The following is a 23,329-nucleotide window of genomic DNA, read 5'->3' as shown; positions in this document are numbered from 1 at the left end:
ACTTACTGACAGATGGATAGAGATACTAGAAGATGGATAAAAACAATGAAGAAACAGAATGAGAGAAAGAGAAGGGAATAGAAGACTGACTAACAGACGGATACAGAGGTTAATAGATGGATAAGAAGAAGTGGGAAATTTGTGAGAAAGAGAAAAAAGACAGACAGTCAGAGATACAAGACCGACTGATTTGTAGATGTATAGTGCCTAGATGATCCATAAAAAGAAGGGAGAAAGAGAGAGAGAGAGAGAGAGGGAGAAATACAAGGCCGACTGACTGGCAGGTGGATAGAATGAATGGAAGGACAGAATGAAGGAGAGAAGAAAGAGAGAAACGGAATTAGAGAGAGAAATACAAGGCCTACTGAACTGATGGATGGATAGAAAGGACGGAGAAACAGAAAGAAATACAAGCCCGAATGACTGAAATATTGGAGAGAAAGACTGTAGAAGATGGATGGAGGGAAAGAAGGAACAGAATGAAGGAGAGAACAAAAAGAGAAACGGAATGAGAGAGAGAAATACAAGGCCGATTAAAGTGGCAGATGGACAGAAAGGACGGAGAAACAGAAAGAAATACAAGCGGGAATGACTGGCAGATGGATAGAAAGACGATAGAAGGAACGGAGAAACAGAATGAGAGAGAAAGAGCAAAAAAAGAAACAGAATGAGGGAGTGAGAGGGAGAGAAATACAAGGCCGACTGCCTGGCCGATGGATAGAATGAACGGAGGCACAGAATGAAAGAGAGAACGAAAAGAGAAACTGTAGATGGATAAAAAGATGGGAGAAACAGAATGACAGAAAAAAAAGAAAGAGGAATAGAAGACTGACTGAAAGACTGACGAATAAAGAGAAGAGCATATGGATAGAAAGAATGGAGAAGCAAAATGAGAGAAAGAGAAGGAACAAAAAGAGAAATAGGATGGGACAATAAGAGGCGAAACAGAAAAGGGAAGGATGAGAGAAACTGATGGATAAAGTAATAGTGAGAGAAGAGGTGGAAGAAATGGATAGAGATGGAGAAGCTCGCGGATGGAAAAGGGATGGAAGAGGATGCAAAAAAATGTACTGCGATGAGAGAGAGTGAATGGATGAAGCAGGCTGACAGATAGAGAGAGAGCAAGAAATGATAAACAATAGGAAAGAGAAAGAGTGGCAGATGGATAGAGAAAAAGAAAGACAAGGAGACAAAAATGGGCAGATCGAGAGTTTGATTGAGAAAGGAAGGATGAGGAAAATACGAAGAGAGAAAAGGAATAGGAAAGAAATGGAATTAAAGTGGAAGGGAAGAATAGGAATGTTGATGCGAAGAGGAAAGCAGGATGGGAAGAGGAAGATGTGCGAGCTCTGCATCATCATCAGCCCACCTCCCGACAATTATGAATCATCTCCGAGGTGATCCATCAAATCTTCGCGTTGCTTCTCGGCATACCAGTTTTGATGAAGCAGAAACCAACAAGTCAGGGAAGGCAACACGTGCCCCGAGCGAATCCCCCGAGCCTCTTTGCTATGTCCACTGCTCTCGGGGACGCTGCCATCTGATAGAACGGCAGTGAAGCGAGTCGTCTCAATTACGGATAGCGTCGTCTCTCGGAGGTAGGCTTTGATTAAACTCATCTCTCTAGTGAAACGCAGTAGCACTTATTTCGGGGGATGTGTGTGCGCGTGCATCCACTGGAGCCTCACTGCTCTAATCCCTGTTTACTTACAACGAATCACTGCTCTTAACAATGCATATTAACAACCGGAGCTAGTGGCCTTACAAACCGTATATACAGCGGCTCCATCCACTGCATATTATGTAAATTTGTGCACTTCGCCAGTTCTGCTTGTCACAGACGTAACTCTACTGGGTGATGAATTGCACGCCTATAGTTCATGCCACGTCGGCCTCATCTGCCGACCATGTAAACAGACGCCGTAATTAGATGTTAATAAAACGACGAGTCACGTGACACGGAAAATCGCTTCGGATCGAACCCGGGTTGATACGTCCCAAAGTAACCAAAACTCTAGCATCGATGCTCCGCACAGCACGTCGTGGAGAATGTGCGCGACTTATGGAACGCCCCCTTGTTAGGCATTTTCCTCTAGAAACCCGTTTGTGGTTCGGCCCCAGCGCCACCTGTCGGACGTTTGCAGAACTACAAACTTAGGTCTCTAGAGGCGCCTCCACGAGTCTTTTGCGAAGGAATTGTTGAAATAGAGGATAATTTTTAGGAATTTTAATTAAAAAAAAGATGCGACTTCCTTTTAAAGCTACGTAGAAAACTAATATAAGGTTACTTAGGCAGCGAAGTGTAAGAATGAATTAGGACAGCATATAATAATGATATATGAAGGGAAAATTAATTACATGCATTGAGAAGGGCGAAACGAAGAGGTAATTACGAAAATGAAAGCGGGTAACGCCAGGGGAATAGATCACCCATCCGAACTCGGTCTTAATAAAGAGCACCGTAACGGAATTGTTAATCTTAATCAAAGGTGCGCAGAATTATTTCGAGAAAGCCGAGTTAAGTGGAAAAGTAGAGGTGTTAGCCCTGCATAAAGTTGTTGTAGTGGAAAGCAATGGAATTAAGAGAAAGATGGATGGATAGATGGAGGCATTCCGTAGAAATATTTCTTGGTACAAACGACAATAAGTGGATTATTCGAATACGTCCAATATCTGTTTACGTGGATCCTATTATCTATTGGATGTACCAACTTCCGTATCCCAGGGATTTTCTACTTAACTGCTCCGAGTAAAGCAAGCACGGTGGTGTAGTTTTTCAGCGCTACACATTCGAAGCATTCCCCGAACTCGATGTCATTGTGTTGCGTTCGAATGACCCCCCGTGCACCAGTGACATTCTGAACTGAAGTGATCCAAATGATGATTAACCGGGTCGACTGTTTGGCGCTTCTGTCTGCTGAATGTTTATTTCGCTAAGTGCCGTGGAGTCGGTGGTCCTTCACGACAGGGGGGACTAGCAAACAGAACGCGCATTCTTTTACCCTCCCCTGCAATTTTTGTTTGTGTTTCTTACCAATATCTTAGCTTACCGTTCATTTCTTTGGAGTTTGCTCATAGTTCTTGGGTTTCCCACCACATATAACTAAAAAAAAAAAAAATTAAGAACTGAGAAAGATTGTGTTCTGTCTAGCATTAAACAGCAGACAGGTATTGGTGGCGTTCTGCAGACTCGAATACGCGAATGGCAGAACAGCTTACCTGCTTTTTATCACTAAAGGGTGAAATTTTAGAAATAACACCCTTTGATGATGGAGACCCTCCGATGTGTCAGGCTTGGACCTGTTACAGTCTCATGCCATCTCTACTGAGGAATCCCGACAGATTCCTTCTCAGTTGGTTTATAATGTAGTCGATTTCTATCTTCAACTCTCCAGGCCCCATTAAAATGATTTAAAAACGCGTCAAAACTTCTTTAAAGTTATTTAATGTGTTCAACACTCTTAGAACATGAATGATCCGATTCCCCGGGATCATAGTCGAAAGCTCTAACCCAACCCCAGATTCATCAAACCCTCCATGAATCCACGAGTGACTAAAAACATTATGTCAGATACTTAGAATGACTGGAGTGTTTGGGAAAGTATCACCCAGTTATTTACTGTTGCAAGATGGTGGACAGAATTCAAAAGAGGAGTCAGTTGAGGATGATACAAGATCTGGTGTGTTCATATGAAGCATTCAACTCTGAAATAATTAGCATTGTCGAAGAAAAGATTTTAGAAAACGGAAGAATTAAAGTGTCCAAAGTTTGAGCAAGATGAGTTCCCAGAAATCTTTCATTAAATAGAGTGGAGTCATTAAAAGAGAACTTAAAATTTAATTTTTGATAATCTAGATGGATTTTTATCCCGTTTAGTGACTGGTGATAAAATTGGCTACGTTTTTATGAATTTCAATACAAATTATAAAGCATGCAGAGGAAGAACGATGGATCTCCAACCCAGAAGAAGTTAAAACTTTTCAACCCATCATCTGGAAACTTGTTGGCCTTAGTTTTCTAGGACACAAAAGGATTGTTGTTAATTTATTACCTAAAACCACAATAACAGCGAGTTGTTATGCTACCTTTATGCCAAAGTTAAAAATTTGAGGTGAATTCATTGAAAAATGTATTCACCTCAAAGTTGTTCCTTGATTTATGATACCTAGTGCTCTGTTGTGATTTGGTTTCTTCAGGTCTATATCTTTTTCTTCCATATATGTTAAGTGGTACTCGCAATTCATTATATTATTAAAGTTCTTTGTAAAAATAAATTGCATTTAAAACGATCAAACTACCCATGGCTAGCAGGGGGTGCATTGGATGCGCCGCACCAGGGCCCCCGATATAGGAGGCCTCAATCGAGGGAGCCATCAAAGTCACAACATAAATAAACTAAGCCCCTTAACCCCTTTTGCATCTGGGCCCCCTCAAATACTTTTGCACAGCCCTAATGGCTAGCATTAAAAGCTTCTTCATTCGCACTTTGGCGAAGTTCTTGCTTAATTATAAGGCACCTTATAATTATCCTCGTACTTAATGAGCATATGTTGTTGATTCACATCCTCAATCAGGACCGGATTTACATATAAGCTACAGCTTAAGGGCCTCGCCTTACAAGAGACCTCGCTTCATCTTAAAGAATCTTTTTTTTTTAATATTGTCGCAGGTGAACTGTGTGAGAAAGAGGGGGGCCTCATACATATTATAGCTTAGGGTCACCACAAATTTGAACTTGGCCCTGTCCTCAATCCAGATAGCCAAAAGTTGTCCATTGCTGGAGTTGCCGTGGAAATTAGTCTTTTGTTTGTTGGTGGCTGTGCCTAAGTTATGTTTTTAAGTTCAGTTATTTTTGTCTAGTTCGTATAAGGGCACCCATTGACACTTTGTTGGACGGCAATCAACTACCCTCCAAAAAATGTTCGGACATCTCTGTTTTTGTAGTCCATTGGAGATTCACCGATAAATTATATGAGGCCCACTTGGGAATTACCTCATCTACCCATGTGTATTATGTCCATAAATTGCATGTGTTCTCTGGTCTATTTGCCTCCCGAGTTTTCTGGAGACAAAACCGACTAAATAAGCCGAGGAGTGAATAAAGCCTATAAAATTTCCTCGCGCCATTGACTAGATTCGAATGCGAGCCTTTTATAACGGTCATTATAATGCGCAGAGTTCCAATGGCCTTGTGGTATTATGTAGAATGTCAGGTGATGGCTAGACCAAACACGTACCACATCGGTACCTCAAGTTGTTACTCTTATGCAGGAGAAATGAAAGACTATACCAGCTGTGGTCTTTGATGTTCTGTGGCGGAAATCCGTCATGGAGGGTGGAGCGTGTCATAGCGGCCAAAGAGGAAATGGAGGTGATCTCAATATGAAACTGACGTGTGTCCAGATACTTTCTGGAGATAGCGTACCTTGGTATTCAGCAGAATCGCCCCTTGCTACGTATAAAAAGTGTTGCATTGGTACCATTCTGTTTTCGTGGTTAATAGTATTCTTTTCTTTTACAGTGGTCTTGGATGAGTAGTCACCCATCTTAAACGTTGAACAAGATGGTCAACTAGCAATACCCCTTCGCCAAAACTGATTGTGCCATGCATATTATACCTAAACGGGGCCAACTAAGAACACCAGCTCTCGACCCCAAGGACCAACCTTGCCCCCAAGGATCTTCCTCGGGTTCACTATTTACTTCATATATTTTTTAACGATATTTCCTTACACTGGTGGAGCTCTGCAGGTCTCATCACTTATGCTGATGACATCCAATATTTCTCCCTCACGTTTACTGTGTATGATTGCACGGGTCTTCATCTGGTCTATGAATCCACGCAACTACAAAATACGGTCAATGATGGTATTCTATGACTAGTTGTTTACATTTGCCCATTTTTGGGCTTTTTTAACAACGTGGCTGAGTTAGTAGGTCTCAGTTTTCGGAACTCAGGTTTTTAGTTTAGCAAACATGCAAATCGACCACAGAATACACAATTTACAGATGTAATATATACTGCGCAGTACTGTCTTAAGTCGCTCATGCTTCTAAAACCCTACTACAACTAATTTTCTATTTTATGATTAGCGTAGATTAAACAGAGTCCACGCTTAACTGACTGAGTACTGTCAGATGGATTTTGTATATAGAAAGAGATTTCACTACTACCTCTTGTACTGTGCAGTACATCACGAACAGTCAAACTAGAACTTGTTTGCAAAATGATGTAAAACCTCCAAAAAATTTGTAATTGGCTTCACAATACGTGGTCTCAGTTACAACTCAATGATATCCGTTTCAATCTACAATCTATCAATTTAAAGAAAACTCCAACGTTAGAATGAAGAAGATTCACCCTAAGTAGCTACACACTTGTGAGATGTACAGCAGTTGGAAACAATTTTTTAAACGCATTTGAATTGATTTCCACAAATTCCTTTATCTCGTTTCTTTTAATGTCCTCAACAAACGTCGAATTGTGGTCTTTCAGCTTGGATTTAGTTTTCGGGAACAAACTGAGTCCTTACTCGATGAATTCGCTTTCTGTGCCATCATATACCACGACAGAGTATCATGACCATAGTTGCCAATCCACTAATAAACATACAACAACAGTTCAAACACGACTGCGTGCAAACTACTTATGATACGCAATGGCCTTGTAGTTGAAAGTAGTCATGTAGGTCATCCGCCTCAGCGTGTGGCGTCATGGTCCTACGTGCTTTGAGAATTTTATATTTCCACAGATCCAGATGCTGTTAATAACAACGTTAAACAATTTAAACCTAACACTCCACAATATTTCAAAAGAAATAAGAACACTTCATTAAATCTACTATAAAATGCGTTTTCCAGAATGATTTTGTAAACTAAGGATGGGAAATTTTAGATAGCCATGGGAAAAAAACAGCCTGAATTGTTGGCTTTTAATAATTTTTTTTTCCCTTTCCTGTATTTTATTTATTTATTTTTTGTGTAAAAGGGGTAGTCCAGCATGTAATGTGCGCCGTGGAAATTGTGTATTGGTTTCCTGGAGTGTCATTTATAGTAACAGAGCTGGAAGGAGCCCTCAATGATATTTACGAATTGAACAACCCCTCCACCCCATCCTACAATTTCTATAACCATCCAGGTGATTGGAATCATCTTTCAATCTTTTGACTGCTTTTGTATTCTAATACTAATACAGCGCAAGCCTTACTTTTATCATATTAGTTTAATGTCATGCTATTCCTTTCAATCGCTGGTAGAAACAGGAAGTTCGTGTTTGTTGGATGAATGTTTTTGGGTAGGGGACAGTCATCACCACAGTCACTAACACAAAATTTCTTTCATAGTTTGTCTTTCTTCACATCCTTTTACATGTGTTATCCCCCTTTTTTTTTTTTTTTTTACCTCTTGTATTGTATACGATTAAAATATAACTGGTATCGTGTATACAAAAAAAAAAAAAAAAAAAAGTAAGAAAAAAAGGAAAAAAAAACGTGTTTATTTATTTGGTCATTATATTTTGTATAGAACAGTGAACAAAATTATAATTCCTCAAGTGTCACTCTGCGCATGCGCATTAATACAAATATAAATCTACAATTCTAATGCAATATTTGAATCTAAAAACAGGTGATATTAATGAGGTACAGATGTTTGGCTGTGTACAAACACTAATTAATGCGCATGATTTTATTTTACATTAAAATAAGCCCAATTAATACATCCATCTTTCTCTGATGACAGCTGCATGTGCTGGTATACAAGAGATAACAATCATCGATATTACGCACAAATATCTCTAAAATAGACAGCAAGTGGAGCACCATTGTAAAAATTATTTAGCTTTATAAAATTAAATTTTTCTTACTAAAACAGTACTGCAAAAGTTTATTTAGGGATCATAGTATTATCAAATCATTCTTACCAATTATGTTTAAAAAGTATTTAATTTATAAGCAGAAATACGATAATCTTAGAAAACAATTGTAAAGTGTAACCTTATAAAAATATAATATATATATAAATCATTATTCGATATAATATAGAATGAATCTTTTAAACATTTTGAATTAACTTAAAATCTCTGAAAAATTTTTAAAATATGCTAATACACCTACTGAAGTTAAGTACATAAATTGAATAATAAGTAAAACGGAAGTAGATGGCGCTATTTGTTTCCGGCGTTCTCAATCAAGGTCACTTTACAAGTCTGTAATCACAGGAGGGAGTATGGTTTTTCATCCCACACAACATGTAAGTGATGGTTCTGTTGTATTTATTGAATTCAACCCATGCAGTGTTCATTGGACGATCAATACCACCAGGTTCTTTACCACACCACAAGGAGAGTCGATGGTTTGTATGGTATAGTATGGATTGTTAAAAGAGCGCAGGGACCCCTTTCAGAAAATCCATTTGGGGACGCCAGACTGGTAGTAACATCCCTAAAGCAAATCATCTACCCTAATGGCAATAAGTCATTTCAAATAGTTTGGCGTATAGGTGGGCATGCGTAGTGGGCGACTGGGAACTTTTTTACTACTGATCGTTAGTTTTACCTTTACTTTTCTCATTGAATTTTAATATTTTTTTTCTTATTAATAAATCTATGAACTGTATATAAATGGAACTGGAGCATTCTTTGGTTCCTTTCAGCAATAATTTTGAGGCGTTCTTACTTTCAGTGTCCAGTTTTTCAGAGGTGTTTTGGAGAGGAATAGTGAATCCGTATTTATTAAGATTTCACTTATTCTATATGTGAAGAAAATGGCATTCTGTTGGAAGAGGAAAGTTAAAAGAATCAGCAAGGGGAAACTAAATCCCAGTGGTTGGTTTTGGCACTTTTGGGGCCATAATGGGCTAAGATGGTAATTGCAGTTAAAAGTAGGATACAAAAGGCGCGTACTCTCATTGAAGATAGATGGAGAACTTTGTTTCAGAAGAGGTGTGATAGTAGGTTGCAACATAGAGGAGGACATTAGCAGTGGCAGAACATAGTGTAGCAGTCCAGGAATTCCCAAAGAGCAGTCTCACCCTGATGGTAGTCTACCAATAAGTTAAAGGTAGTGTCGTAATGGTATTGGCGTTAGATGTGATATAGAATTGGTTTGCTAGTTGAAGTTTATTGATGGAATCATGAGTGCAGCTGTCCATTGTGACATTCTGAACAATACTGCCTTACCTACATTGTGACAGATCTTTAGAAGTGGATCGTATTTGTAACTGCACGACAACATTCTGATATAAATACCATCCATTTACAGCCAAGGGCCGAATCCAGTTAAATACCTTTTGGGATGTTTTTGGAGAATTGATATCTAGAAGAAGACGTCCTCGTTGAAGTAAACCGAATAAATCTTCTGTTTATAATCCGAGACGGCTACATAGAATCAAGAGTTTACAAGAAAGAGAGAATACAAGACCATCGCCGTAATTAGCAATCAAGTGGATTAGAACTACGTGATCCCAAACGCGTGTACTACTGCACCTTCGCGTTTGACTATTCGATTATAGCGGCCGTGGTCAGCCATCTGCTGTAGTCCTATGAGAAGAATGAAAGACGATTACAGTCTTTAACAAAAACTTTTAGAAAGCTTTCCTCAGATAGTTACTGATATCAGTCCTTAAAGCCCATGAGGGTTGCACACGATATTAAAAATTTCTTATACGTTGGAGGATAATTTTATATATATAAGAGAATGATCCGGTAAGATGTAAGTCCACTTGACTGATGGAGAACTTCATCACCATCACTGGAAGTGGTGTACTGCTAAGTGTTTGGATTCTAAAACAATGCAGAGGTCCCAAGTTACACTGTTAGGACAACATACGTACGTTGTCCTAACAGTGTAACTTGAAGGAGATATTCTGGTGACATATTTTACATTGGCATTTTGGACAATTCCATACAAACACAACAGTTGTATGGAAAGGAGTAATGCATGTGCCAGCATGATACTTCTATCCAAAACCAGGCATGCCGACACCTGGTTTAAAGATAAAGACACTGCACACTGGCTTGGCCCGCACAAAGTGCCGACCTGAATATCATGGAACATCTTTGAGATGAACTGGAACGCTAGATCAAGGCACGCCCATGTTATGATTGTGCAGCTGACCGCTTTGAATGAGGAGTGAAGCAAAAAATCAGCTGCCTGCTATCATGTATTCGCAGGATGACGACTGTTATTAAGGTCAAAGGGGGGAGGGGGCATTCCTTATTAATTTCTTGAACAACATTCATTTTCTTGAAACTGTTGGCGTCCAAATGCTTTCGTGAGTATAATCCATAAATAAATAAATATAATTGATAAAACGCATTTGTAATCCGCGTAATACACCTATTTACCAACCATGTACATGCAATGAAAATAACGAAGTCAGCCAGACTGGAAAGGGCGGTATCATGAATTATGCATAAGAAGTTAACAAAAGTTCCTTCGGGATCAATATTTAAAAATAAATGAGGTCACTTAAATAACAGTTAATCCAGCAAAGGTGTAATGATGATATTAGGAGGAATATCAGTAGTATTTCATTAAATAGAACCTTCTCGAATCATCTTACGTTGCGAGGTATACCGAATTAATTGTCACATCATGGATTATCCCGAAATACATCGCGTACAATTCCCAATTTAGAAAGAATTAGAAAAGGTGTCTGTATAAATTTATCTTTTATTTGACGAAATTTCTATAACTTAAAACACCTTTCTAAATTTAATTTTTAAATTAAACTTTACAAATGTTTATATATATAAATTATCATAAAACCATAATAACAGTGATATATCAGTCATAAAAAAAATCTTCGCAATTTGCAATTCAATAGACCAATTGCGTGTGGTACCTCCCCCCACCCCCTTGCCTACAGCTACGTATTCGTCTGTTACGTTTGAAAAGATAATACTGGACAGAAACAATTCTTCGTTTTCCGATAAACACCCCACCAGTAGCACGCAGCATCTGCACTTCCCCCGAATTCAGCGTTCATCCGGCCGCTGCAAACGTTCGAAGTGACTACCGTTGGAGAATTTTGCCTCTCTCTCTCTCTCTCACTCACACACCTGCAGAATCAGCCGACCAGCTGCTGATAGTCTACCGGTTGCTAAGCTACAGCCACGTGGCATAAGTGCAGCTGCTAACATTGTGAACCGACACTACAGCTTTTACTCCGCAGTGGCAGTCCGTAAACAGCAGAAACGTACGTTCGCACCCCCCAGAAGCTTCCGAATCATGAGAAGATCCTAACAGAGTTGCGATACATATTTGTTTATAAACATCTATCTTCCATTTATTATAAATAAGTCTTCCACGTACATCAAAAAGTGAAAAAGAATGATGGGGAATGTTTGCATTAAATTTTGACATAAAAGTTTCTTGGAAAAACAAAAAAGAGGACGAATCAGCATTGTTTCGTGGTATTTGAATTTAAAAGCATTCCAGAATGAGTTTTGAGAAAAGTTATAAAGTTAGTTCGGATGGTCACCGGTAGAGGCACTTCGCTACTTCGGATAAAATTATTTATTTATTCGAGATGAGACAGCAATTGTGACGCGAGATAATTATATAATAAAATTAATTGCGGTAAAATTAAATTAAATTATAATAAAATAATTTTAGTTAAATTAAAAATATTAGCAGCAACTTCTTCCGTTGTAAGAGTATCAATACGTCTTCGAATCAGTTTTCTTTTGGTTCAAAATATTACGTCATCTTTTCTTTGTTCCTGCAACCTCTGATTGGTTGGCGACAACAGTGCCCTCTATGAATATTGCTCTAGTAAAACTGATGTCTCTGAAAAAAATAATATTAAAAATTGTTTAAGTGATCAATATTGATTCAAAACATTATTGTTAACTTGTTCATCTGTGTAAAAAGAAGCACAACTACAATTACACACACACAAAGATTAAACCACTTCGTGAAATTCTGAAGATTTCTGAAATGATTTAAATATTTAATGTATTCACCGTTTTAATTTAAGTATATGCAGGTTTTGAACCGATTGTCTCTGAACGTACTTTGCAATGACCTGCCTACTAAGGGCGAAATAATAACCACTTTATATTAGATTTATATATATATTTTTTATGCTGCTCCTCTTTTGAGCTCTATTGCGAGCAGATATAGTGCAACATCGATATAACGCGAGTGTTTGGTGACAACTTTAATAGCCGCGTCATAAGCAAAGCGCGTTATAGCCAAAAAGTTTTACCATTTTCCCCAGTTTTCTAATACATAATTCTTAATAGTGGTCAGATACAATAAATGAAGATGTTCGCTATCACTCTGCTTTTCTAACCAGGCCATCACTTCATTAATGTTTTCAAGAACTTTGTTCATTTCTGGTGGTTTTTCCTTAAACGAGCCATCCACATTATCTTCTGAGTCACCCCCTTTCACTGGCCTTTTGTTTGTCTATTGTCTTCCCACTGTTCACACAGGATGCGTTTCTGCCTCACTCAGGTAAAGATTAACTGGAGCTTCCGCATCCACCTCAATCCAAGCAACCAGGTCATTTGCTCCAAGGCTGCCACCAAGTACGTGACAAGCAGCTTATGCTTCTTGTTCTGAAAATGCTGCTAATTCAGGGTTATTATTAGTGATCTCTTCTTTTCCAATACATTGTTTTCCAGAAATTTTCAGTTGCTGTTGAGTTTACTTTTTCCCTAATCCAACATTGCATTCAACGTCTTTCAGTGTTAATGTTTTCAGAAATTTAAGAACTTGAATTTCCCAGTTCACAACACCAGCCAGTAGATCACCAGGACAGTAGGCTTTGAAGGCTAAGGCTCGAATAATTCCCTGATCCTTGGGCTGAATTAGTGTAGCTGTATTCCTTGGCAGAAACGGGACTGTGATCTTTCCATTTTTCGATTTCAGAACTTCAGCCGAAGAATGATCTGGGCAGTTATCCAACAGTAACAGACCTTTTTCTTCAAGCTTTTTGAAAAGCAAGTGGTGTCTCACCAATGGTACAAACTGACTTTCAAACCATGAATAAAAAATATCACTCCCCACCCGATTAGCCAATTGGTTCATGCTGCTCTCGCCAAACCCATATTCAATGCCAGTATGGAATAACTGTAATCCGGATCCATCGGATCAGACCTTTTCCCATTCCTCAAATGTGCAGCATCTCCATTCCCGTTTCCACTATATCTGCAGCGGCTCTTAGCTGCCAACACTGGAACCCCGTGAAGTCGCCTTCTTCTGTACCAAATCAGTGGCCAAATTTTATTTACTGAACATAGTGCATTTCTTTACTTTTATTTCTGTTAAAGGATAAAATAAACATATCAAACAATTGATGAAAAACATTTATAAGCAGACGAAAGAAGACAATTGTTGAAAATTTGTTATTAGCAGACAATGGCACCTCGCAATGTTCCAATGCATTGCTCGTTCCGATATACTCCTTTACACATCACTGTTGTACTTCGCCATCATCTGACCAATGTGGTGAAATCTATTGGACTTCACCATGCTATCCACCCTCTGTCGATCTCTTACAACAACATGTATCCTACCACAAGACTGCCGTTGGCTGAATGTTTTCTGGTTGTTGTTGGACCATTCTTGGTACGCTCAGTACACCACAGTGTGTGAATATCCCAGTTATGTCGGTGGTATTCTCTTGATTTCACTTTAATTTCCTATTCTGAATTATTCCTATTTTTCTAATGTGCCTAAAATGTAACGCACTGAGTACATCGACTAACTTGTGGTTTTGGGCCAACCGAATTTGAAACCATTGTGCACCTCTTCCCAACAATACAAAAATCTTTTATGCCACTCAAATATGCATGCATAAAACACTATTTCATCACACTATAGACATTTTTCAACACGTTGTAATTTTCGGTTATGATTTTCCCAGATTTGGCTATAAATTTCAATCACATTTGCTGTGCTGACAGTGGTAAAACACATCTTACACAAACACTGTTCATTTGGTTTGAACAATGAAAGCAGTTGTCAGTACCAGGAAATATCACATTAAATAGCTGATGAATCTGTTTGATTAGTTATGGGGCATTATGTGTGCTATACATTGTCTTGTTTCTTTTTTGCCACACCTCATTGTGTATGCAGTAAACTCTTGTTATAACATTCCTGCTTATACACTGTTGTGCAAAATTTAAGGACGTCAGGTTTTCACCTGTAGCTTCTCATAGGAGTGGCCTGGATATGGGAAAAGCATACCAAAGGAACCTCGTGAGGTACAGAAATGATGAAGGAAACAACAACGGAAACAAAACGGTACAGAGGGATTTTATTCAAAAATGGCAACCTAGCACTGGCTGCCATAATACAGATAAATCACTGCCAGAGATGGAACAAAGGGAAGAGATGGTCCTCAGTAGGAGATATGGCCATCACTAATGTCGATGCAGGCTTTGCATCTCCTGTCCATACTTAGAACAATGTTGTTGATGAGTTCTTGCGGTAACATCCTCCATTCCTCTGTCAGCGCCACCTTCAGCTGGTGAACGTTTTCTGGTGGGTGTGGACGTGCCCCTAGGCGTCTCCCCAGAGTCTGCCATATGTGTTCGATGGGATTTAGATCGATGGAACGGGCAGACCAATCCATACGAACAATGTTCTCACTTTCTAAAAGCATATCAACAGCTGCAGTGCGATGAGATGTGGCGTTATCATCCATAAACACGAACTTGGGGCCAATGGCACCTCGGAACACGCACATGGGGAAGGATTACCCCAGTACAGTAGCGTGCACCGGTTACAGTACCGCCTTCCAGTATCTGGAGTTGTATACCATCCAAGATAACGCCTCCCCAGACGAGAACACCTCGACTGCCATATCACTGCCTTTCAGTGATGTTTGCGGAGTGATACCGTGTGCCAACCTCTCGTCAGATTAGCTGACGTCCAGAATCTCTGCTGAAACTGAATCTACTCATGTGTGAGTAGATTCAGTTTCACGAATGTATCAGTGAAGAGTACCTCAAGTCAAGATTTTGTGGTTGTAACCTTTAGAAATAGTGTTAGTCCTTAAATTTTGCATACCAGTGTAGTACTCATTTCTTCTGGTTCCACGATCAATCCCGTGAAGTGGGAGAGGGGGTTCTCCTTATAAAATGTCAATGTCTACTGCACTGTCAATGGATTTTCAAAATTTGCCTGTTTTTTGGCAAATGATCCCCCATCTCCTTCCGAGGATCTCCAGATTCAAAAGGGACAGGAGTGGTTTTATTTTTCAGTATATTCGTGATATTTGCATCGACACATATCTTGCCGACTATCATACTACGCTCAAAGTCACTTAGAACGAGCTATTGGCCCATTCTCTCCCTGAATCGTACGCACACACGCACACACAGTCCCTCGGTTGCTCACTACCTACGTTATATAGCCAGGTACAACCATATGACCCCGTCTCTGATGGCAATCAGTTCCATGGATGAAGGGTTGTACCTAATGAATTGACGACTATCATATAGAACATAAATGGCATAATACAGGATAGCGTAAACTACATTGCATGCCTTTCAAAAAAATTCGGCCCCGAACCTTCAGTTAATCGTCAGTGTATCCTTCCAGTAAACACAGCTGCATACCTCTGTGACGTTTTCGAAAAAAGCAATTTGACATCTGCCATCCTCATAATGTTCGAAGTATGTAAATTGTAAAAGGCAACACCAGATGAGTTCAACGACGATCCAGAGTGCACCAACAATCTCTTTTGATGTCATTGTTGCCAGCCAAACAATTGACCAGAATCTGCAGTTAGCTTTGCTTTGAGGTTTATATCGATCGGGACGGTTGGCAGAAGGTGGTCAGAGACAATGCAACTGGCTGGCTCCCCATTAGAAGGTAGCGCATACCATCGTAATCTCACACCAACCACTTAACGCACGCAGTAATCACTAAATGAGTGGCGCCAATGGACTGTGAGAGTTCGGGCATCCGTAGGATCTACCCTGGAACTTCGTGAGGTTTTTGATTCGAACAGAATCTGTGTATCGATATCTCTGCTTTTTTTTTTTTTTTTTAATAAGGTTCTAAATGATAAAAACAAAGTAAGTAACTTGATTCGCAGACGACAGATGGTTTCAAGCACCACCTGTTTCCTGGATTTTGATTGAGCTGACATTAACGTCACTTCCTATAAATATACAATAAAATCTATTAAATTTTGTCTGCTAAGTGGAATTTACTGAATATAGTACATCTCTTTAGTTTTATTTCTGTTAAAGAATTAAAAAAAAAAAAAAAAACAGTCAATTTTTGAAAAATATTTAGTAGCAGACGACACCAAACAATTGTTGGATATTAGCGGATGAAAGAAAACAATTGTTGAAAATTTGCTATTAGCAGACGACACCAAACAATTGTTGAAAAACATTTATTAGCAGACGAAAGAAGACAATTGTTGAAAATTTCTCATTAGCAGAAAGAAACAAAACAAAACGATCTTTAATGACGTATGCTTGTTTATAATTTCCTAAATATCCATTAAAAGGTGACATCAATGGTGATATCTACTGAGGGAAGTGTATAAACGAACTGAAATGCATGGACAACATAAATGTGCGTGCTGCCTGTCCAAAAAAGCTACTAATGTTTTTATCCATTACGCAAAGGTAAAAAGAGGTGATTGGCTAATTTGGCGCACTTGGAACAATTAACAAGTTAAGCACCAGGAAGTGAGTAGAATAACTGGTCCAATCAAGTACACAGTGAATACAATTTTTCTTATCCTTTTGTTCTTCCAGAAGACAATGACCCGACACCACATCCCGGGGGTGTAGCTGACACCACAAGACAGCTATGGCGACGGCTATGGAACGGCATGTCCAACAGACCAACGAGCGTCTACAGTGTATTAAAGAGGTAAGTACTGTCGTCAACACCTGTGTGAGTGTCTGTCTGTTTTGCTGCTGACATTGTTGGGAGGCTGTCTGTTGCAACACGCGAACGCGTTGCTGTTGTGGTGCTTTTATTAAGAAAGTTGTAGATGGCACCAGTGTGGTGAGTGGAAAGTTTTGATAATGTATACCTTATTTGAGTACGCGTGACGTCACGTACCAATTCGAATCCATATCGATAAAAAATTCCCACCAGGGGGTGCCACCATCGCATAGCGAAATTGTTAATCAAAATTAAGAGTATAAAAAATTAATAAATTCTTAAAATTGTTTTTAAACTTTTATTAATAATAAAAAGTAGTTAAGTACACCACTTAATAAAAAGTATGTGGTGTCAGCATTTTTTGAACTTTTTTGTATATGCGCAAAGAGGTAGTCTTGTGTTGTCCGATGGCTTTGGGCTGTTTTATTTATTTTTCTTTTTTACGATTAGACGACTTGATTTACCGGTCTGTTTTCGTCGCACGTGTCGAATGTCTCGTGCGTCAATAGTTTTCCTTAATTACTTCGCAGCTGGGTTAGTAGATTCGCCCATAATTATTGACTAATGAACTTATTTAGCCTTATCTCATCGACACCACCTGGAGACCACAATCAATTACTTTGTCTCAGTTCCAGATGGTCGGGTTTTTGACTTCGTCCAACACCGCACTTGATCTTCGGGGTGTCTCAGCGATGACAACATTGCAGTACGAGCACACACACATATCTGGGGATTGTCAAACAGCAACAGAAAGTCATTAAAAGGTCACTCTTGAGGGTCATCGTACCAAAACATTAACGGTAGGCCGAGTCCATCCGTAGAGTTCTGGATCTCTTCAGATGGTGTGATATTCAGTCTAGTACAATCATAACTCTTCTGTTTTTCTCTCCTTGTGTGTCGCTGACTTCCTCTGGCCCATTCGTTCTTTCTCATCAGTGTTAGTAGAAGTATTAATCAGGCCAAATTGATGGAAAGAACCGCCCTCTGTTTCCTGCCCCTTGGCCAGCCACTGATCCACTTGAGGATCGTCCCAGTAATCGGAGCACACTCCAGTTTGTACAGTAGCCCCTCACTGGGAACGGAATCGAAAGCGTTACAGGGAGTTTACAGGATCTAAATGCTTTATAACTTCATCACAGTATTCGACCAGGTTTGTGAGGGAAGATTTTCCCTTCACATACCCATGCTGCGATCCCTTCACGATTTCATTCTTGTGTATGGCATCTTTAATCACAGATTCCGTTATCTTACTCGCTGCAGAAGTCCAACTTAGCTCTTCCATTATGGGTGGGCATGACATTTGCACTTCTCCAGTCCAGAGGAATCACTTCAGGGTCTAGTGACGATCCTAGTAGCATTCCTAAGGGTGCACTCCTTTGCCACATTTTTGTAAAATAACTGCATCCAACTCAAAATTCGTACCCTGTTTCAGTCTCAGCCCTGTGAAGTACCCCAGTTGGTACTTCTGAGAGATCATTATCACTAACCTTGCGGCTGTCTGATTCTTTTTGTGTTCTTCCTTGGTTCGAATGCGCTTTCAGTTGTAAAAATTGATGCAAAGTTCAGCTCATCTGCAATTTCGATTTCAGCATAAAACTTCCTTATCCACCGATTTCTCAGGTTTCGCTTTTCTTTCTTTCTTTCTTTCTTTTCTCTCTCTCTCTCTCTCTCTCTCTCTCTCTCTCTCTCTCTCTCTCTCTCTCTCTCTCTCTCTCTCTCTTTCTTAGCATCTCTCCCTGTCCATTGTTCTCTCTCTTTCTTTTCATCTTTCCTCGCCCTCTCTTTTTCTTTTTAAATCCATCTATCGTTCTTTGCACTCCGTGCCAGCATAGTTGTTTTTGCCACTTGTCATCCACTTTGGAGAGATGTCTGTTGAAATTCCTCTTGACACATTAACAACGAGCTTCGTTGTTAATGTGGCGTCTGTGAGACGCCACTGTTTTTCAAAATTTTTTCTAGTTTTTTTTTTTTTAAATTTGTAAATGAAATGAAATTCTCCCGTGTACGTTTGCCATCCAATTTTCTCTAAACTAGTTATCCAGTGTGTTCTGGTTTCATTTCGATACTATATTATGAATTAAGAGACTAATTTTTCGTTTGGCGTTTAACAGACGCCAGGCAAGCAAAAGGGCCTTTTAGGCAGCCATTCCCATTCCCATAAGGCGTCTATAAGTGTCCGATATTGTTGTAGAGCTAGGTTTTGTGTAATAAACGCGAACAATTGACAGAATCACAGACGTATACGCTGCGTCTGTCAGATGCCACGCGAGTACCTGTGTCAAGACTTAAATTCAAAAAATACAATAAAATCGTTATTATTGGTTTCTCGTGTATTTTCGTTCCATATTTTCAAATTCAATTTAGCAAATCTTAATTAATGGATCACGGTTTTCAATTCAGTAAAAAAAAAAAAAAAAAAATGCGCGTGTGCCGAGCATGCGCGGTAGATGGTTTTATGTGAAACATCCTTCGCGTTTTTTTTTTTTTTTTAGGTATTTTGATTTTTACCTTTTATTTTGACACCTTTTCCAAAACTATTAATGTGAAAGATTCTATAACAGCACTAACAACAGAATGTAACTAAAATGTGAGACAAAAAAGAAACTGTTGACATTTGTATTGTTGTACTCATATGGCAAATGCTTGCAACAATGCAAGTTATGCGAATGGCGTCACTTTCGTGACACATCTTTCGTGACCGATCAGATTTTTCACATCAAAAATCTAAAATTTTTTTGCATTGAAAACAAAAAGGGGCCTCTCACAGACATAACGCGAGTGTAACTCTCAATCAGGACTGTTCGTGGCCGATCTGAGGTGGAGGAATTATGATTTTTCTCTCTGATTTATTGCGGGTTTTTCATCCCTCTTAAAAATACAGCCACAGTACAGTTAAAGTTACTCATTCGTAGTAAATGCGCTGTAAATCTTCAGAACGAAAGAAATCTAGTTTATTCTTTCTTTCGCCATTTTTTCTTTCTTAATCTGTTTCTCGATATTTCTCTCTACAGCGTGGTTAAAAATATTAGTCGGCTCTCTTATTTTTAATCACATATTTTGTCTGGTGTGTTTGCAAGTCGTGTATCGAGGATATTTTACGTCGATACGTGTATTGGTTCGAGGCACGCTCACCCGACCTGAGTGAAGGAAATCTTCGTGCAGTTGATACTTGTAAAGGAGTCACGAACAGTTTACTCTTCGAGGAGAAGAAATCGAAAAGGAGGTGCGCTATAAAGACAAACGCATACACTATGTTGATGATCAGTAATCCGATCTCGTAGGTTACCCTGAGATAGGCTAAACAAACAGGCTACAACTGCGTGCTGAAAGTCAACCCTTGCACCGCTTATTTGAAGACACGCCATGGTAAAAATAAAACATTGAAGATTAGACTCGAAACGTGAAGATTAAAAAGCCAATCGTAACAATTTAATTTGGTGTCATTACAATTAAGCCTTGAACTTGCAAAGCTATTTTTCTAACGACTATTGCGCCACAAGTGGCAATGTTCAGAAATTGAAAGGAGAATAATTGAAAACTTTGCGAACATCTTTTCGATGTTCGTTTTCCTTCATTGCTCTTATTTTTTTCACGAAGACTGCAGAGACGGACTCTCTGCAGTCTTCGTGAATGAAATCTTCTGATTTTGAAGTGACTTTCAACGAATTCCGTTGGTAATCACTTTAATGAGGCTGGAATCCAGACAGTAAGCAGACAACAGCTGTATTAGTCTTTATAGTCCAAGAATCAAAGCGATGATTGATTCCCAATAGCTCTGCAGATTGCTTTTAGGTCCAGAACCATGCTTCAAAGGATACGGAAGGAGCTTGGGAGAAAAATATTTCCAAACCTTGTCACTAGGGTGGTTAAAAGTAAAGAAACGTCTTGCATCTATGCCTTTTCGTTTGGGAAGTGAGTTCTGTTGCATGAACTCACAATTTACGACATGGCCACTTCCAAAAAGGACTTATTGATAGTGCATAAGAAACTGGAGATACACGAAGACTGTAGTTATCTGGAATTTAGCAGGTGGAAGAGATATCTTCCGACAGAAAGAGACTACTACAGATGTCTTTCGATCTCTTGTTCAACCCAAGACGGGTTTAATTGAAGCTCATGGAGTTCCTGCAAGGAATTGAGATATGGCTACTAATACTTTGAGTAGCTAATGCAATACCGTCCATCGACGCCCCTGTAAACAACCCAAACCTGATTCAAGCCAGCGAGGAGATGCAAAGATCTCTATCTGGATCCATCTATCTGTCGAACTCATTTGTTAATGTCCTGTCCTGTCTCAATATAGAGAGTGTAGCATTCTGATCCACGGTCTGTGTCTTACCTCAAGCGCATACGACGCGATGGAGGCGCCTCAACCAGAGCTGCTTGTCTTAACTGTTTGTCTGCTGCAGTTATTTATCTTTTCGGTCATATATAACTCGTCTGTCATCACTTGACAGTATACGTTTCATATTCCTTTCAGTCATGTTTTACTTTATGCTCCCTTGTCATATCAGCTAACTTTTCTTTTTCTTCAATACGTCCCACCCTTCGAGTAGGGTGATATACGGTCCCCGTACGGGGCCCCCTTTCTCCTTCTCCATCCCCGGGATGCGTTATTACATTCGGGTAACGAATCAGCCCGAGCACCTGACACAAAGAAAGTGGGATACCGGTCGCTAGGGGGCGCTTTTGTCGCCACGTACTAAATGGGACTGTTTCATCTTTCGCTGGTGTCAGTCATAGCGAGAAAAGTTCCGTTCTGATCATTGACGCAGACTGGAAGAAGTATCCATGGCAACCCAATAGCAAACATTATAAAGATTGATAGCCCAGTGGCCCAGCTTGTCATGCCCCATCAGCCGTCTGCTAGCCCAGCCACGGCCTCGTGTGTGTGTGTGCGCGCGCGCGCGCGAACGCTAGAGGACTGCGTATACCACAGTCACCTCCACAAACAGGCATCGGTCGGGTGTCTTCGAGACTCGCTCTGTTGTCACAGTTCACTTCTTCTGTGACTATCGATCGAATGCTGTTTTAAGGAAAGAGGTGGAAGAGGTATAGGGAAGGTGTACGGAGGAAATAAGAAATAAAAAGGAGAAATTCATATACATTTCAAAGGGAAATATAAAGATATCTAAAATAATTTAAAATAACTAAAAGAATTCAAAATTTAAATGAATAATTGATCGTTTATATATTACACCATTTTGTATATACTGTTAATTTAGTATATTTTAAACAAACGGACAGTTCACCAATTTCTTGTATTTCTACAGTCGTTTCATAATAATTTTGTTCATTCGAGAGAGGGCGCTCTGCTATCCTTTTTCTAAGAGAGGGAAAAAAAAAACAAAAAAACGAAGAGGAAAAGTTGGTGGAAGCCAAACAGTCAATCAATCATTTTCGTAGCTGCCTTCTTTGCTATCTTTGAGTGATCCTGGGTTTGCCAAACACGCAAGGAAAACACTGTTCCAAGTAAGGCAGAGTAGTAATCGTCGAAGATGCCAACGACCCATCTGTGCTAGCTATTATAGAGTTGCAGTTGTAACTTAGGAAAATAATCACTCGAAGTAAGGAAGAAAGAAAGGGGAAAAAAAATGGTCGCTTAGATTCTTCTTTTCTACGTCCCCAAACCTCATTCTTTCATTTCTTTTATAATCATCTTGCTCCTTTCCATGTTTCTGTACTGTAATTTTTCAAAGTCGCTTTTCTTGAGTTTTGTCGATGTCTGCCTGTCTGATCCTTTCTTTCTTTCTTTATATGTGGTCTTTCTTCGTTATTTTTATCTTCTTTTCCCCTAATTCTGTTTTTTCTTTCACCGTACATCCACCTCTTCTTTCATCCAATGTCCCTTTAGTTCTGTTTATAATATTTTTTCCTTGTCGATTGAATCTTCTATTTTAATTTTTCTCACTCCTAAAGTATCTTTCACTGATGCACACCTACGTTTCTGGATACCACACTGAATTTCGTCATCAGGACTAATGAAGAAAGATGCTCACAGAACTATCACACATTAATATTGTGTTCAAGATTCTTGAATTGCTTTTGCATTCAGCATCCTGGTTTCCATGGTTGCAAATCTACAGTTATTAATCTTTTGGTTTTCGATGCACGCTATTTAAAATTTCTCACGAGAATATTTGAATATTTTTAAATCTGGAGAGGCGTACCTTGGGGATCTTCCTTAGGACCAATCCTCTGCAACCTTTGTTTTTTTTAAAGGACATTGATGAATTACTAAGGAGATGTTTCCTCCTCACTTGCAGAGGATTGGTCAGCACGGAACTGCACCACAAGCGTTGTTCCTTCAAAGTCTTGCTGTTAATCACGAAAGATGCATAATTTCCTACTGTGAAGCTCTGTGAAAAACAATACTGTTTATACATATAACAGTGCAGTCAATAAAGATGGTTTATAGAAAGACTGAAGGATCACACTTGTGGTTAGGATGTAC

General features: G+C 39.3%; 1 protein-coding gene across 3 annotated transcripts in view; it reads left to right on the top strand.

The window, feature by feature from the left end:
* Window positions 1–23,329, top strand: part of LOC150083530 (zinc finger MIZ domain-containing protein 1-like) — a 346,825-nt gene that overhangs the window by 118,185 nt on the left and 205,311 nt on the right. For all 3 annotated transcript variants that reach the window (XM_090378058.1, XM_090378057.1, XM_090378056.1), the window contains exon 3: window positions 16,740–16,857. In XM_090378058.1, coding sequence (XP_090234184.1) covers window positions 16,795–16,857 — 63 coding nt within the window. In that variant the 5' untranslated portion in view covers window positions 16,740–16,794. The remainder of the gene's footprint in view (window positions 1–16,739; window positions 16,858–23,329) is intronic.

Source organism: Mastigoproctus giganteus, chromosome 7, assembly GCF_048544385.1.
Source record: "Mastigoproctus giganteus isolate SK-2022 chromosome 7, ASM4854438v1, whole genome shotgun sequence".
NCBI classification, from domain to species: Eukaryota; Metazoa; Arthropoda; class Arachnida; order Uropygi; family Thelyphonidae; genus Mastigoproctus; species Mastigoproctus giganteus.
Note: the sequence above shows the minus strand (reverse complement) of the source record. Positions and strands in the feature narration are given on the sequence as shown.